Source organism: Bos indicus x Bos taurus, chromosome 6 (assembly GCF_003369695.1).
Source record: "Bos indicus x Bos taurus breed Angus x Brahman F1 hybrid chromosome 6, Bos_hybrid_MaternalHap_v2.0, whole genome shotgun sequence".
Taxonomy (NCBI): Eukaryota; Metazoa; Chordata; class Mammalia; order Artiodactyla; family Bovidae; genus Bos; species Bos indicus x Bos taurus.
This window is the reverse complement of record NC_040081.1, coordinates 90,367,807-90,385,250: the sequence shown is the minus strand read 5'-3', so window position 1 is coordinate 90,385,250 and position 17,444 is coordinate 90,367,807. Positions and strand designations below refer to the sequence as shown.

The 17,444-nt window shown below is 41.3% G+C and overlaps 1 protein-coding gene across 2 annotated transcripts in view; it reads left to right on the top strand.

Annotated features, from left to right (window-relative positions):
- Positions 1-16,163, top strand: part of SDAD1 (SDA1 domain containing 1) — a 30,701-nt gene extending 14,538 nt beyond the window's left edge. Inside the window, exons 10-22 of one of the 2 annotated variants that reach the window (XM_027544778.1) lie at positions 65-134; positions 1,231-1,334; positions 3,475-3,532; positions 4,730-4,788; positions 5,305-5,381; positions 6,909-7,006; positions 7,113-7,189; positions 7,888-8,017; positions 9,526-9,620; positions 9,712-9,902; positions 10,011-10,095; positions 10,875-11,036; positions 15,264-16,163. In XM_027544778.1, the coding sequence (XP_027400579.1) occupies positions 65-134; positions 1,231-1,334; positions 3,475-3,532; positions 4,730-4,788; positions 5,305-5,381; positions 6,909-7,006; positions 7,113-7,189; positions 7,888-8,017; positions 9,526-9,620; positions 9,712-9,902; positions 10,011-10,095; positions 10,875-11,036; positions 15,264-15,311 (1,254 nt within the window). In that variant the 3' untranslated portion in view covers positions 15,312-16,163. The remainder of the gene's footprint in view (positions 1-64; positions 135-1,230; positions 1,335-3,474; positions 3,533-4,729; positions 4,789-5,304; positions 5,382-6,908; positions 7,007-7,112; positions 7,190-7,887; positions 8,018-9,525; positions 9,621-9,711; positions 9,903-10,010; positions 10,096-10,874; positions 11,037-15,263) is intronic. The other variant, XM_027544779.1, reaches the window with a different exon arrangement.
- The last annotated feature ends 1,281 nt before the right edge of the window (positions 16,164-17,444 follow it).

Here is a 17,444-nt window from a genome sequence, read left to right as displayed (position 1 = left end):
TAACAGCCTAGGGCCTCTTCACTATAATTCAGAATGTAAATATTTTCCTCTCCCTTTCTTTCAGAAACATAAAAAGAAGAAAAAACCAGAGGTGTTTAACTTTTCAGCTATTCACTTGATTCATGATCCCCAAGGTACTATAATTATGACCTCCCAAGTTCCTTGTTGGCTTTATCTGCCTGTTTAGCTTCCCAACTTCCAGGTTATCAGAGAATATAAAATCCCTGGCACTTAATAGACAATAAATGCTGAATTGTTGCCTGTTGGTTGTGGCCTAGAGAATTATGTTCTAAAGCAGTGATTCCCAGCCCACAGCAAAATAAGAAAAATGTGGGGAACGGCTCTCTTTGCAGTTCATGTCTTTCATAATGCAGTAATAGTAGGACATTCTACTTGACCAAATGAAAAATTAACAATCTCTTGTTATTCCCGTTTTTTTTTGTTTTGTTTTAAAACTGGCGGGTGGAAACCTAAAATTTGGGAAACCTGTTTTAGAACACTAGTTCTCAAACTAGATTGCATGTGGAATCAGTTGGGGAATTTTATGAAACTATAGTGGTACTTAGGTCCTGTTATTCCCAGAGACTGATTAGTTAATATGGGGTATGATTGGGCAATGGGGTTGTTGTTTTGTTTGTTTGTTTTAGGGTAGATCCCTGTTGGTTATCTATTTTAAACATAGCGGTGTGTTTTACATGTCAATCCCAAACTCTGAATCTATCCCTCCCCTGGCAATGGGGCTTTTAAATGCTTTCTGTACTCCAGTTTACTGACCCTTCCTCTCGGTCAGTGTTCCTCAAACTTTAAAGCATATACAGACCACTGTGGGATCCTATTAAAGTACAGATTCTGATTTTCAGTAGGTCTGGGGGTAGGTCCTGCGTTTCAGTATTTGTAATAAGCTACACGGTGGACAGCTGCGGGTGGTCTGCAGACCACACTTTAAGAAGCACGGTCTTAGAGTGTTTGTCAAACAGTCACTCGATGTTGATGCTGAAAATCTTGGGAATCCTTAAGACTTAACTTTGGGCACCATCAAAGGTGTATTTGCTTCTGTGTAAGTCTGTCCACCTGTCCTGTCAGTTTTCGCCATCCTGGTTCTGCAGTGACTTCAGGCACAGTCACACTAGAGTCAACAATCAAACCACCGCTTTTCTCTACACTTGTTGAATAATAGTGTGCAGACCATGGGCCCACAGTATACATCTCTGATTATTTTCTTCTTTCCAGATTTTGCAGAAAAGCTACTGAAGCAGCTGGAGAGCTCCAAGGAGAGATTTGAAGTGAAGATGATGCTCATGAACCTCATCTCCAGATTGGTGGGAATTCACGAGGTTTGAATTGCATTGTGTTTCTCTTGATGAATATTGGAAGTAGAATTATTCTTGGTAAGAGGACACCTTTGACTAAGGTAGAGCAGTGGCTTAATTTTATCCTCGCATACCATTTCAACCCATATAGTTTACAAAAGGATAAAATCTTTCACTAGAAAACAGCTGTTTTTGTCACTTTTCCTTATCAGTAAGTATGAACGTTGAATTGTACATGTATTCAGTTTATAGACAGACTGTTTTGTTCTTTTTTTTTTTTTACTTCCTTTTATTTACCTTTGTTTCACTTATACTTTTTTCTGAGCCAACACAGCCCACATATTTTTATCAACTGTTACTATGTTTCACCATTTACCCCTTCATAGCTTTCCTGACTTCTGGCTTACTCACTTAACAAAGCTGAATTCTCTGATTATTCATTTAATATTAAATTAGATTGCAAGAACTCTTTGGTGGTATAATGTATGTAATTGTATATACATATGGAAACTTCAAACATACTCAGACTATCTGCCTTTATAGAAAAGGAGGAATTCCCAAAAATTCAGGCCATGAAGAAATGACCGTGAGGTTGTTCCTGTCATTTTGCTCTTGTGACTAGTTCTGATCTGATTGTCATTGAATATGTTGCTTTCTTCAAAAAACAAAAAGTAAAACAGGCTTCTTTATTGAATATCATGTGGTATAGATAAATACCAAGATAAAAATGAAAGTAGACATGAGCGAATATACTTATTCCATTTCTAAAAGAAAAATTTAACATGTTAAGAATAAATTGCTTTTCCTCCATGGGATGCAGTTCTAAAGCAGGATCATCCAGTCAATTCTTGTTACCTTTGTGCAGTAATTTCAAGTCACAGCTGAATTTGAGCTCAATAGAAAAGCAAATGTGATTTGTAATTGAAGTCTGATTTGATAGAAATGAAAACTGGAGCTTCACAACTGACTGCAGTTAAACATCCATCTCTATATCAAACACAAGTCTTGCCATTTCGTTTTCTGGTCCTACTTTTGCTCTGTGACTAAAATAGAAAAAAAATTTATTCTCACATGATGAGAGCTTTGAAAAAGCCTAGGCCATCTCCAAAGTTTTTCTTCTTGAAGTTAAAGATTACAGTTGCTTTAATAACTGGATCCTCATCACTTTCATCTAGGTAGTTCAGTTCAATTCAGTCACTCAGTTGTGTCCAACTCTATGACCCCATGGACTGCAGCACGCCAGGCCTCCCTGTCCATCACCAACTCCCAGAGTCTACTCAAGCTCATGTCCATTGAGTCGGTGATGCCATCCAACCATCTCATCCTCTGTCGTCCCCTTCTCCTGCCTTCAATCTTTCCCAGCATCAGGGTCTTTTCAAATGAGTTTCAACTTCAACATCAGTCCTTCCAGTGAATATTCAGGACTGATCTCCTTTAGGATGGACTGGTTGGATCTCCTTGCTGTCCAAGGGACTCTCAAGAGTCTTCTCCAACACCACAGTTCAAAACCATCAATTCTTCAGCACTCAGCTTTCTTTATAGTCCAGCTCTCACGTGCATACATAACTACTGGAAAAATCATAGTCTTGGCTAGATGGACCTTTGTTGGCAAAGTAATGTCTCTGCTTTTCAATATGCTGTCTAGGTTGATCATAACTTTGCTTCCAAGGAGTAAGCGTCTTTTAATTTCATGGCTGCAGTTACCATCTGCAGTGATTTTGGAGCCCACATCTAGGTGGAGCTCAGAGTAATTTCTCCAGTGTGGTTTGATTGGTACACAATAAGAAAACTAGACTGTGGGTTTTTTGGTGATCAGATTACACTAGGTGCTATTCAGGTTTGAATTACTGTTACCTTTGAAGACTAAAAAATTGCTTCTGTAGCCACACCAATTTAAAAGTAGAAGGTTGCATTTTGACTGCCTTTCCTCCCTTGGTTTATTCTGTGTACACGTTCTGCCTTGACATAATGAGGATAGGAATATAGCCTTCCTTTCCTTGATTAATACAGTGCATTGAATCATCCTGGATCACTCATACCTGTTGAGAGGGGAAAAATGACTCCCAGTTAGCTAAGCGTGGTGATATAATTACATCGTGGAGCACTGAAACTCTGCAGCTCAGCAGAGTTTATATATTAAGTTCGTGCATTCTTTTCTCCACAGCTTTTTCTCTTCAACTTCTACCCCTTTGTGCAAAGGTTTCTACAGCCTCACCAAAGAGGTAAGACTTCCGCTTGCTGTGTTCCTTTCGTGGCCTTGGGATTAGAATAACCATTCAGAGTCTTTTGTTCTGGAATTACAGTTACTGGGGGCAGGGGGCGGGGGGGACTGTAAAATATTTGGTTTCTCAAAGCAAGGCTGTTTGTAATACCATACTCATATGGAAAAGTCTTAAAAAGACTTTTGACTATTTACTGTAACTTGGTAATAGATACGAGGGTTTGCCTTACTCCTTTCATTGCCCTTATTTGTATTCTTAATTAAAAACATCAACATTGTTAATAGGCTATACCTCAATACAAAATAAAAAGTTTAAAGTTTGGGGGGAAAAATAAATAAATAAAAGCAAGAAGAAAGTAATGGTTGTCTTTGCCTTTGAACTTGAACCAAAGTAGGAAAGAAGTAAACATTTATTGAACATTTAGCATGAGCCAAATGCTGTGCTAAGTGATTCACATGTAGTCATCTTGTTTCATCCTCACTTCAGTCCTATGAGGTATAGAAAGAAGAAAGACCAAGATCCCTCCCTTCGTTTGCCAAAGGCCTCGTTCTTTATATATGTATGGTTTAGTTGCTAAGTCATGTCCGACTCTTGCGACCCCATGGACTGTAGCCATCTGTCCATGGGGTTCTCCAGGCAAGAATACTGGAGTAGATTGCCATTTCCTTCTTCAGGGGATCTTCCTGACCCAGGAATCAAACCCAGGTCCCCTGCATTGCAGGCAGATTCTTTATATATACTGCTTCTTTAAAGGGAGAGAGTATGTATATGTGTATGTTTATATTTTTTTATTTATTTAGTGATTCCTAGTGAGCACTGCATTAGACATCAGTGAACATAAAGTATTGCTCTTACCTTCATGGAGCTTACATCCTAGAAGGAGATCCACAGAGTGTTGTATATAATATGTCCAGGTGAAGATAAGTATTCTGAGAAAAAAGGAAGCAGGTAAGGGGAATAGAAAGTGCCAGGGTGGGTTCTGTTTGGATTATGTGGTCAGGAAAGACATTTTGATGAGGCAGCAGCTGAGCAGGAAGCAAGGCAGTGAGCCATGCAGACGTCCGAGAGTTGGGTGTTCCAGGCAGAGTACTCAGCAGGAGCGCTAAGGCCGGTGTGTGTGCTCCCCATGTTTGCTGTGGTCCTGAGACGGGGCTGTAAACTGACTGACCGTGCCTTTCTGATCTCTTACACTGTTAGAAGTAACGAAGATCCTTCTGTTTGCCGCACAAGCGTCTCATCACTTAGTACCCCCAGAGGTGAGAACTCTTAAACTTTACTTCTGTCAGGATCTAGTGAGTACATAGCAGTGCCACTGAGTATACATGGTGGCTTTTCCCACAGAGATTACTGTCCTCCCCACCTTCTTAAACTGAGTAGAAGAGACACTAGCTCTTAAGGACACTTATATAGAGAAGTTTACTTTTAGAAATAAAAACATTTTACTATAGAAAATAAAGTTTGTTTTGAACCAGTGGTTGAGAATTCTTGTTTTGTTGAGTGGCCAAATTTTATCCTGGAAAAGGCAAGAATATCAGTGAATTTATATAGTGATTAAAGGAGAGCCAGATTTAGTTTCAGAATAGGCAAGAAGACAGCGACACCCAAAGTAGAGTACTTCTCTGTCTTCCTCAGTCTTGCTCCTTCCACCTCCCAGACTGAAGGTGGAGGGCTGTTTTTCCACTGTGATAGTGTATCATCCCTTCATCGTCAAGCGTTTAAGTAGGTGGAGACATGTTACCAATACTCATATCCTTTCTTCCCATCCCATTCAGATCATCCAATCATTGCTCATGACTGTGGCCAACAATTTCGTTACTGACAAGAACTCTGGAGAAGTCATGACAGTAGGGTATGTAGAATGTGGCTGGAGGCGGTGGCTGTGGTTTTCACCTGCTGGCTTTGCTTTCCGTTACCAAGATGTGAAATTTCAGCTAAAATGGTGCCCTCTGAGAAAAACTTAAAATAGACTTCCGCCTTCTCAGTATTTTTCTTCTTCTCTTGGTAATTTTTTAATTTATTGGTTAGAATTTTGAGCCAGAGAAAAGATTTCTGTCCTTCTAGTCAACATTTTGTTTTTTAACTAGCTTTTTACTCTTTTAAATGAATGCTTGTGTGCAATCTAAATATTTTTCCCCTCCCTGCTACCCTGAATTCCTGTCTTCCCTGGAACAAATGATTCATTATTAAATGATTCTTTAATCCCAAAGCAGTTCAGTGACCTTTTTGATTAATACAAAAACACTTAGTGAGTGTGAGCACTGGTTTAGGAAGTCCGGTCCGTCCTGATAACTAAGCAGTATGCTGAACAGCTGCTTTTTATCTCACTTGGAAAACATTGCTGGGAGATAACAGCCCTAAAAACTAACTTTTTGGGTGGAATGGGGGAGGGGAGGGGATGTATATGTAATTATGACTGATTCGTGTTGATGTACGGTAGAAACCAACAAAACATTGTAAAGCAGTTATCCTCCAATTTAAAAAAAAAAAAAAAAGACTTTGACTTGACCTAATACAGTTTCCCCTAGAGTTGGCAAATAAATGCTGCCAACATATACGAGCCCACCTCCCTTTATTGCCCTTTGCTTTACACACTGAAGGTCTGTGTTAACTTTGTGTGGGGCAAGCCTAATGGAGACATCTTTCCAATAGCATTTGCTCACTCCATGTCTCTGTGTAACGTTTTGGTAATCCACCAGCGTAAAGATTATGCCTCACTGAAGGCTCAGATGAAGGTTAGCACTTTTAGCAGTAAAGTATGTTTGAATTAAGGGTGAAAGTGAAGTAGCTCAGTCGTGTCCGACTCTTTGTGACCCCATGGACTATAGCCTACCACGTTCCTCTGTCCATGGGATTTTCCAGGCAAGAATACTGGAGTGGGTTGCCATTTCCTTCTCCAGAGGATCTTCCCGACCCAGGGATCAAACCCAGGTCTCCCGCATTGTAGGCAGATACTTTACCATCTGAACCACCAGGGAAGCCTTAATTAAGGGTATGTACATTTTTTTCTTAGACATAATGCTGTTGCACGTTTTATGAACTACAATATAGTTGAAACATAACTTTTATATACACTGGGAAACCAGAAAACACGTGTGACTTGCTTTATTGCATTGTTCTGGAACCAGATCGGCACTATGTCCAAAGCATGCCTGTATTTTAGAGGTGACAATGTTGCTTATTCTTCTAATAGAGGAAATAGCAGTAAACTTCGTGGAAACAAACCCTTCTGAGGCTGCCCACTCCCACATCCCACCAGAGACCTCAGTGCTATAAAACCAACCTTATATTCCTTGTGATTTAGTCTTTTTAGAAAATCTTCTGAGGTCGAACCACATGAAACTGCTGTTTTTTTTTATTTCATTTTTTCCTTTTTTAGAATCAATGCTATAAAAGAGATAACAGCTCGATGTCCTTTAGCCATGACTGAGGAACTTCTGCAAGACCTGGCTCAGTATAAAACACACAAAGATAAGAGTAAGTGCTGTGTTATTCTCAGTAGATGAAGGAGTATAGAGTATCTCATTTTTGTCTCAGTAGACTCTTTGCTCTGAAGTTTCTAGTTAAAGCTGTTATTTTCCAGATGTGATGATGTCTGCTAGAACTTTGATTCAGCTTTTCCGAACACTGAATCCTCAGATGTTACAAAAAAAATTCCGGGTAGGTGAAGCATACATGTATTGATCAAGGATTTGGTCTCAGAAAGTGAGAGTCATTTCCTCCAATTTGAGTTTGAGTATTTCTGGTGCTTGGAGTAGGAAATGGCAGCCTACTTCAGTATTCTTGCCTGGGAAATCCCACGGACAGAGAGAGCCTGGGGGGGTTACAGTCAGGCCGTCAGGGCTGGACTAGATGGGGTTGCAAAGAGTCGGGCACAACTAAGCACATTTCTGATGCTTCCATTTAGAGTGTTAGTGATAAATGTAGTTTTATTCTTTAAACTCAGAATAAAGTTGAATACTATTCCTTAACTATTTTATAGTTGGTATATGCTCTTTGATACTGAATGAGTCTTATAGACCTTTTCAGATCTGTAGCTGATGACAGCATTGAACAGGCTATTCCTTAACCAGATAGTACCTCTACTGAGGTGGGAGGAAATGAGATGTATGTATGTCACGGAAGCAGAGATCTCAAGACCTAAGAATCAAAGTTTCCTGGGGTAGTTCAGAAGAAAGCAAGAAAAGAGTGGGCAAAGTTTTGAGAGGGAATTTACTTTGACCCAAGACATTGGTGAACTGTTTTTGTCATTCATTTGCTTCCATTTTTTGTGATTCTTTTGAATTCATAATCCTAAAGAATCCTTTTCATGAATAATGTTTTGCTGTCTAAGCAAAAAACTAATTCCTTTCCTTTAGGGTAAACCTACAGAAGCCTCCATAGAAGCAAGAGTGCAAGAATATGGAGAACTAGATGCTAAAGATTACATTCCAGGAGCAGAAATTCTGGAAGTTGAAAACGAAGAAGAAAATGCTGAAGGCGATGAAGGTTTGTTTTTCTTGCACCATTATTCAGGACAGAATCACTCCTGCTATATCTGTATTGACCTTGAAATCTTTATACTGTTTGGACATTCATTCAGCTGAAGTTAACTGAGTAATGACTGCTGATGCGGGCATTGTAGGTATTGATGGGCGTTGATGGGCGTGGTTCCTGCTCTGAGGGAACTGACATTCTACTGTAGGAAATGCCTTTTTGTGTCCTTCAGATTGGCTGCCCCTTATCAAGGGCATGCTGTTTGATACTTGGGAAAGATAACGGGTTTTTGTTGTTGTTATTGCCTAGAAAAAATAGAGAGGATTACAGTCTCTAGTAGTCCTCCCATTGAAGGCGAGGATTACAGTCTCTAGCAGTCCTCCCATTGAAGGAGAATACTTGTTGAACTTGTCGAGGAATGCTCAAGGAACCCCGTTCTGATTTCCAAGGCTAGCATTTATTGCATTGGTTACTAGAGTCCTATCTTCTTCCTGTTTGTTCATTATTTCAACAAAACTTTCGTAAACATTAGCTATGAGCCAGCCACTGTCAAAGCAAAGATGAATGACTTGGTTCCTATCTTTGAGAATTTTTCATACACAGCTAATAAAGCATTAACAGGATTTATGATTACAGTCAGGTATAAGGGCAGGAGAGAGGTCAGGTACGCCTCAGAGTTTCAATAAAATCTTCAAGGAAATGGTGAGCCATGAGTCATACTTTGAATGCTGAATGAGCAATTGTAGAATAGTGGAGACTTTTCCAGGCAAAGGATTTAGGAAACTTTTAGAATGTAGGATACAAGGCGATGCACAGAAAGCTGTGAGACTGGAGATGGAGTTGGGGCCTTCTCATGAGTGGTGGTGTGCCATGCCTAGGAGCTGGGACACTGTCACAGAATGTGGGTGTCCACTGAGAGAGCTGCAGGTGTCCTTGACTCTGAAAACTCTCTGTGGTAGCTCCATTAGGAACTCTGATGCCTTTTTAATGAGATGTCTACAAGGTTCTTGCACAACCAGAATTCTCTGCCTTGGTTCCCTGAATGATTTATTTCTAGCTAATTTCTCAAACATTTAAGTGTGCTTAGAAAAGTTAAATAACTCATATGCAGTCACTGTAAATATACAGGTACAGTTTTAATGGACATGATTGGTTTGGTGGAAAGAACACAGGCTCTGGAATCATACGTGATTTTCCTAATTTCAGCATAGCCTGCATTTCTAGCTGTTTTTTGGCCTGGGGCAGGTTATGAACTTGAGAATCTACTCCTCTTTTGTTGAGTCACGACGATCAGAGAAAGATTGTCAAATTTTGGCTCATGGTGGATACTTAATCAGTGCTTATTCTCCATTCTTTGTCTTAGTTAAATTGATGTGACTTATTTAACAATACTACTGCTCAACTTTTGGTGAGCCCCTACTTGAGGTTCATTATATAAGCTTTCTTTTGCTTGATTTGCCTCAGTGTACCATGAGCGCTGAGCAGAAGGCAGGGGTGCTGACACGCTCTTTTTCATGCAGATGGCTGGGAGAGTGCCAGTCTCAGTGACGAGGCAGATTCCGATGGTGAATGGGTTGACGTGCACCATTCTTCCGATGAAGAACAGAAAGAGATCGTAAGTCCTAAAAGTTCCTGTCCCAAGTGTTGAGGGGCTACGCTCTCAGTAGGGCTAATGGCCGTTTAAGCCTGTGTTGTGTTCTCTCAAGTCTGAGAAACTGAACAGCATGCCCCTGGAGGAGCGGAAGGCCAAAGCGGCAGCCGTCAGCACTAGCCGAGTGTTAAGTCAGGAAGACTTCCAGAAAATCCGAATGGCCCAAATGAGGAAAGAGCTCGACGCTGCCCCTGGGAAAGCCCAAAAGAGGAAATACATTGAAATAGACAGTGATGAGGAGTGCAGGTAAGACGGCACACGCACCAGGCCCTCAGTCAGCTCACGTGACTATGAACGTCGTAGGAAAAGGAATTCTCTCCTTGTCTGATATTATGGTTTTTTTCTTTACCCCAGGGGTGAGTTACTTTCTCTTCGGGACATTGAACGCCTTCATAAAAAGCCAAAGTCTGACAAGGAGACAAGACTAGCAACTGCAATGGTGAGTGAGGCATGTCATTGCCTGGTTCTTTAAAGACAGCAGATACAGTGAAGTGAAATACGACTCAAAACTTGTATAGGCACAGAAAAGCTATAATTAACATAGAATAGAAGGCATAGATGGGAAGTTAGATGAGTTTTAGCAACTTGACAGCCATGTAACCACTGTCCAAGACAAACTGGAGCGCAGAAAGGCACCATAACATTTTCCCAGTTTAAAGGAGGTGCACAGTTCACAGTCCATTTATCAAAGCTATGAGAAAAGCAGTGGAATGTTTATAGTCATTAAAGAAAAGCAGAGACAGTTGGAGCCTGCCTGCCTTCCCAGCTTCATTTTCTCTGCCTTTATTCCAGACACCATTCCAAACACTCCCTACGTCACCCTCTGTTGCATTGGTACTGACATCTCTTTAGACAAGTTTGAAAACCCTTGTTTCTTCCCCACACCTGTGGATAAACTATTCCTACTTCCTGAAATGCTCTACCCTTCCCACCTTTCCTCACCAGAAAGGCCTTCACCCTGCAATGAGCAGCTCATGAGGTCTCCCTTTCTCAGAGGCTCCTCTGACCTCTTGAACGCCCTTTGTTCCACTGTGCTCCCCAGCCGCATTACAGCGCATCACAGTCATGTCTCCCCTGGACTGAACTGTCACCAAGGAGCAAGGACTGGGTTCCATCCACCTTCGTATCCTTGACTTCCAGTAGAGCCACCACAGAGGAGATGTGTGTGTTGATGTGTTAACTCCTGCCATGGTATTTTTTGTGCATGTGTGCTAATAGGCTGGAAAAACAGACCGAAAAGAATTTGTGAGGAAGAAAACGAAAATGAATCCATTTTCCAGTTCCACCAATAAAGAGAAGAAAAAGCAGAAGAACTTCATGATGATGCGGTATAGTCATAATGTCCGGTCAAAAAATAAGCGTTCCTTCCGAGAAAAGCAGGTGAGTTCAACCTGAAGCTTGACTAGGCAGAGTGGTGGTGGTGTTCTGAGACTTCTCTATGTGTGAGTGGAATTGTGCCCTCTAAGACCTGGTGTAATGTGTGTCTCAGGATTAATGGGCTGTATTCTTAGCATGGAGAGCAGTCAGAAATGTAAATCCTATACCTAACTTGGTTGAGATTCAGCTGTGTGACTTTTGGTTTTTTTTCTCCTGTGTAAATGAGTTTAGGCTAAATGATTGCTAAGGTCCATTCCTATGCTAAGAGTCTCTTGGTGTTGCATCCGTGAAGTACAATATAAAACTCAACTGAAGAATAATTTTTGAGTGTTTGTTATATGCCTGGTGCTTTTCTCCAAAAAACATTATCATGTGTGGTAGTATCTCAGAAAGGGCTTCCTAGATGGCTCAGTGGTAAAGAACCTGCCTGCCAACACAGGAGACGCATGTTCAATCTCTGGGTCAAGAAGATCCCCGGCAGAAGGAAATGACAACGCACTCCAGTATCCTTGCCTGGGAAATTCCGTGAACAGAGAAGCCTGGCAGACTACAGTCCACAGGGTCACAAAGAGTGGAACAAGACTGAGTGACTAAGCAACAACAGTGTCTTAGAAACAGCTTCAGGAGAGCAGTACAGACTAAACAGTCTGTCCCTGGCATGGTCCTTCCTCTGTGTGCCCTTACAGGACTTTGGCATTTTATTTTATCCATTTTCTGTCTTGGGCGAGTAGTCCTGTTATTGTAGTAAAACAGATTTTTGTTTGTATATCCTTGTCTACTGGGCATGTACCAGAGTATATATCTAATTGTACCCAGGAGAATCTCTAGGAAATCAGGTAAGTAAATCAAGTAAATCAGGTAAAGTAAATTAGTGCCACATCCTGAACCAGCGTTCCTAAATTGCAAGCCAGTTATGAACCTCCCGGTTCCAAATGTGAGAGCCAGCTCTCCAGGGCAGGGCTCCGTCTGTGTGGGAACCAAGTCAGAATGAACTAAATTAAGGTACCCCTTAAGGCCTCGCTATCTATTTAAACTTGCTAGTTCTCAACTGTTTAGCTGCTGCTGCTGCTGCTAAGTCACATCAGTCGTGTCCGACTCTGTGCGACCCCATAGACGGCAGCCCCCCAGGCTCCTCTGTCCCTGGGATTCTCCGGGCAAGAATACTGGAGTGGGGTGCCTTCCTTCATGCATTCCTTCTCCAATGCATGAAAGTGAAAGTGAAGTCACTCAGTCGTGTCTGACTCTTCGCAACCCCATGGACTGTAGCCTACCAAGCACCTCCGTCCATCGGGATTTTCCAGGCAAGAGTACTGGAGTGGGGTGCCCTTGCCTTCTCCGCAACTGTTTAGCAGCATTGTATAAGTAATAAAATGACAATATTCTGAATAGAAGTTGTTGAAAGCTGAAGTGAAAGATGCCATTAAAGATTTTAAATAGTCTCAGACTTCCCTGGTGGTCCAGTGGTTAAGAATCCACCTGCCAGTGCTGGGGACGGGGGTTCAATCCCTGGTCCAGGAAGATCACACTTGCTGAGGGGCAGCTAAGCCCGTGTGCCACAACTACTGAGCCCATGTGCTATGCGATGCGCTCCACAACAAGAGAAGCCACCGCGGTGAGAAGCCCGTGCACCACAACTAGGCAGTGGTCCTGCTCACAGCAACGAGAGAAGACCAGCGACGAAGGCCCGGTGCAGCCAGAAATTAACTTATTTTAAAAGACTTTAAATTGAATTTTCCCAGTTCAATTTAAATTCATGGTTGAATTGATTAAATCTATTAGTTTATCTTTCCCTGCCTTTTGTACGATTTTACAGTTGAGGAAATAGTTGGCAGTTAGCAAGCCTTGCCTTATTTTGAGATATTTGTAATCTTGCTACACTTAGCTAGGAGTGTTCCCTTCCCTACTTCTCTGTTTTTAGCAGCTTTTTTTTCACATGATAGAGAAGCCCCGCTTTGTTCCCATCAGCACCTCTGGAAGTATCAAATATTTGTCTTAAAGAATTTTTTAAGACGAAGTTAAGAGTTCACTGGACACGCTCACACGTTGGTTCAAGAATGCTTTTTCCTCCTCCGGTTTTCTTGCCATGATCAGAACTTCTGTGTTTGTTTCCTTGTCCTATATTTTCTTCAGGGTCTCTTCATTATGAAGCTTGACTCTGGGTTCCTAATTTTCTCTATTCTGTCCTTCCCTCTAGGCCAGCAGAGTAATCAATATGAAAATTATTAAATGAGATATTTTACATTCTTGTTTTTGAGCTAATTGAAACCCAGTGTGTTTTACACTTGTGCTCTGTGCTGTGCTCAGTTGCTCAGTCGTGTCTGCCTCTTTGTGACCCCATGGACTGTAGCCTGCCAGGCTTCTCTGTCCATGGGGATTCTCCAGGCAAGAATTCTAGAGTGGGTTGCATGCCCTCCTCCAGGGGATCTTCCCAACCCAGGGATCAAACTCAGGTCTCCTGCATTGCAGGTGGATTCTTTACTGTCTGAGCCATCAGGGAAGCCCATGAATACTGGAGTGGGTAGCCTATCACTTCTTCAGGGGATCTTCCTGACCCAGGAATCGAACCAGGGTCTCCTGCACTGAAGGTGGATTCTTTACCAACTGAGCTACAGCCTCAGTTGGGAATATTTGGACTAGCCATGTTTCGTTGCCCAACAGCCATGTTTAGCTAGTGGCTACTGTATTGGATGGTGCAGTTATAGAGCATCTCCAAAAAGAGGTGAGACTAGAGAAGGAAGGTAAAGCACATGAGAAGAGAAAAAGAAGAGGACCTAGCAGTGTGTTCAGATGGTGTGAACGAGGAAGGGGCCTGATATATGTGTGAGAGTGGCCTGTGCTTTGTCACAAAGTTTAATGAGTGGAATTAAATCCATGTAACCTGAGTTACAACATTATTAGCTGATTGTCGTTCGGTTGCCCAGTCGTGTCCAACTCTTTACGACTCCATGGACTGCAGTACTCCAGGCTTCTCTGTCCCTCACCATCTCCTGAAGTTTGCCCAAGTTCATGTCCATTGCATTGGTGACATATTATTAGCTAATATATCATTCTTAACCATATATATGACTATTCCACAGCTTTCCAGTTTTTAACTTATTTACTGCAGATGGTGATTGCAGCCATGAAATTAAAAGACGCTTACTCCTTGGAAGGAAAGTTATGACCAACCTAGATAGCATATTCAAAAGCAGAGACATTACTTTGCCAACAAAGGTCCATCTAGTCAAGGCTGCGGTTTTTCCACTGGTCATGTATGGACGTGAGAGTTGGACTGTGAAGAAAGCTGAGTGCCGAAGAATTGATGCTTTTGAACTGTGGTATTAGAGAAGACTCTTCAGAGTCCCTTGGACTGCAAGGAGATCCAACCAGTCCATCCTAAGGGAGACCAGTCCTGGGAGTTCATTGGAAGGACTCATGCTGAGGCTGAAACTCAAAAACTTTGGCCACTTCATGCGAAGAGTTGACTCATTGGAAAAGACTGATTCTGGGAGGGATTGGGGGCAGGAAGAGAAGGGGATGACAGAGGATGAGATGGTTGGATGGCATCACCGACTCGATGGACATGAGTTTGAGTGAACTCCAGGAGTTGGTGATGGACAGGGAGGCCTGTTGTGCTGGTGTGCAATTCATGGGGTCGCAAAGAGTTGGACATGACTGACTGAACTGAACTGAATCAATATAAAACAATATGAACGGATACTATAATTAAACTGACTTTACAGATATGAAAATAATACATATATGGCTAACTCAGAAATACCTTCTTAGCTATGCAACTTAGGTTGAAAGAAACTTGTTAATTTTTTTCTACCATAAGTGTCCCAGTTATTCTGCCTGTCTACACAGACATACTAAGACCCAGACCTGAGTTAAAGGCAAGAAATCAATAACTTAAAATCATAAAATTCAAAAAGTTTGAATATGTAGATGTAGAGCCAGGCAACTTCCACCCCCCCAAAATGCTTTAAAGTTTCTAGGACTCAAAAGGTGATGGGTGCTTAGGGAATTAATGGAATAATATTCATCACAAACTTAAAAGGTACACATTGGCCTTGGTTATCTTCTTTTTATATTTAGGTTTATTCTTCACAATCTTTTACTTAATATTCCATTTATTTTCTTTTGGGGACTGTGAAACTTTCTGAGGATATTTACAGGTTCACTTTATACACTGGTCCAGTGGTCTTCTTCTCTAGATGATGTTTACATCATTTTTTCTTTATCTTCCAGCTGGCGCTACGAGATGCACTCTTGAAAAAGAGAAAAAGAATGAAGTAACTTCCAAGCAAGTCTTCCGTTCCAAGGAGAATGCTAAATTTGTACATTTCTCTGAAAACTTGCAAATTAAGAATATTTGTTTACATTAAAAAGTCCAGAAGCACTATGTTGTGGAAACCACAGTAAACTTGGTAGCTTTTGGTGTTCTTATTTTAGAGATGGCTAATGGTGGGAATGTTTGAAATGTAAACAGTCATGGTATAAAATCATTTTCATTTAGTATTCATGCAAGAAAATAATTATATACACATGTATAAAGAAAGAGTGAGAGAGAGTGCCTATTAATTGTCACTGAAGATATAAAAATGAATGAGCCATAACTTCTCATTCAAGATAACCTGTTTGTAGGATGGGGCGAGGGGCAAGTGTGTTTATATGTATTTACACTGCTGTATAAATAGTTCTGTAGTAGAGACAGTTTTATACTTCTGTGGAGTCACAGAGGCCTTACAGACCAACTCTGCAGAGGATGGGTATTATATATTTTCTTAAAACAGGACAATGTTACAAGAGTAAGAGGATCTTACTTGTAAATAGGCTTACCTGCTGAAAACAGGTTCCTGCTGTACAGATTTTGAGTAGACAATTTAGCCTTTTTAGTCCATCCATCCAAAAGATGTAATTTATTTTTTTTTTTTTATGCCAGGTATAGGCTTTTTGGCTGAGATCTCATTTTTTAAATTGCCTTAAGTATAAATAGTAATCTCAGAGTGGCTTCTGTTCATTATTTGGGCTGCCCACTCTTCCACAGAAGAAAAAGAAATCAGATTAGTTTCTTCAGTCTTCCTTGACCCTGTAATAGTCCAGCCCTCTGTTGGCCTTGTCTCAATAAAAGGTTTCTAATGTCAAATAGGTCCTCTGTGTGCTGCGTCGTGTGTGTTTTCTCCCTCCCCTAGGCATACTTGAGTAGATCCCAAGGGCCATGAGAGCCATGGTCAGCTGTTGGCAAGTTTCTCTGCATTTGGAAATAGTTTGGTGCCCTCTGTCTCAAATTTCCTAGATAATATTGTGATAGTCGGAAAAATTGCTTCAAACTAGAGAAAAAGGCAGTTTTCTGCCCGCTCAGCAGCTTGTAAAACCACTTCTTTTATTCATTTTCTAGCATCTTCTGTCTGCTTTCCAAGTTCAACTTCAGTGTTACTAAAGTGAAACTTTGCGACTTTTCCTAAGACACCCCATACCACTAGGGATTGGTTACGAAGACCTCAATGATTAATGATTATTTTGCAGTGGCCTGGCAGAAGGAGCCCTCCATCAACCCCCAGCAGCTTCCATGTTTCACAGGAAGTGCATGTTTGAATGTTTCAGACCTGAAACTGCTCTTTCCTCTTTGCATTTTTCAGCTGTCTCCCTGTGTATGTGTCTAGCTCCAGAAAAAAGTAAATAAAACTCAAAATCGCCCAGGGTCTGTAGCTTTGCTTTTTGAAATTGTGATGATGCTGGGTACTTTTATCCTTCCCCTGGATTTTTCCACCCTCTGAGCTGCCAAGAGGCCAGAGTCCATTCTGTAGTCTTCTCTCTGTTCTACTACTCTTAACTGAAATCTGTATGGCAGCTAAATTTCTGGCTTTAAAAGCTATATCTTTAACTTTTATTTCTTTAATCCCATAGTATCAGTTCATTTGTGTCCAACTCTTTGCAACCCGCTGGACTGCAGCACGCCAGGCTTCCCTGTCCATCACCAACTCCTGGAGCTTGCTCAAACTCCTGTCCATCAAGTTGGTGATGCCATCCAACCATCTTACCCTCTGTCGTCCCCTTCTCCTGCCTTCAATCTTTCCCATCGTGAGTGTCTTTTCCAATTAGTTAGTTCTTTGCATCAGGTGGCCAAAGTTGGAGCTTCAGCATCAGTCGTTCCAGTGAATATTCAGGACTGATTTCCTTTAGAATTGGCTTGATCTTCTTGCTGTTCAACGGACTCTCACAGCATATAATTCCTTTTATTATTATTGAGAATATTTTCTGTTTAAGTCAGGAGGTCAGATCCTCACAAGGTTGGATGCTGTCAACAAGGGTAGAGTGACCTTCAAGGTGACTTTTACCTTGAAGAAGTCACCAGGGCTTGAACTTCAGCTCTTGAGTCTCAAATTTTTGTCAACAGTGAGAATAGGGCCATTTCAGAGATGAACATTC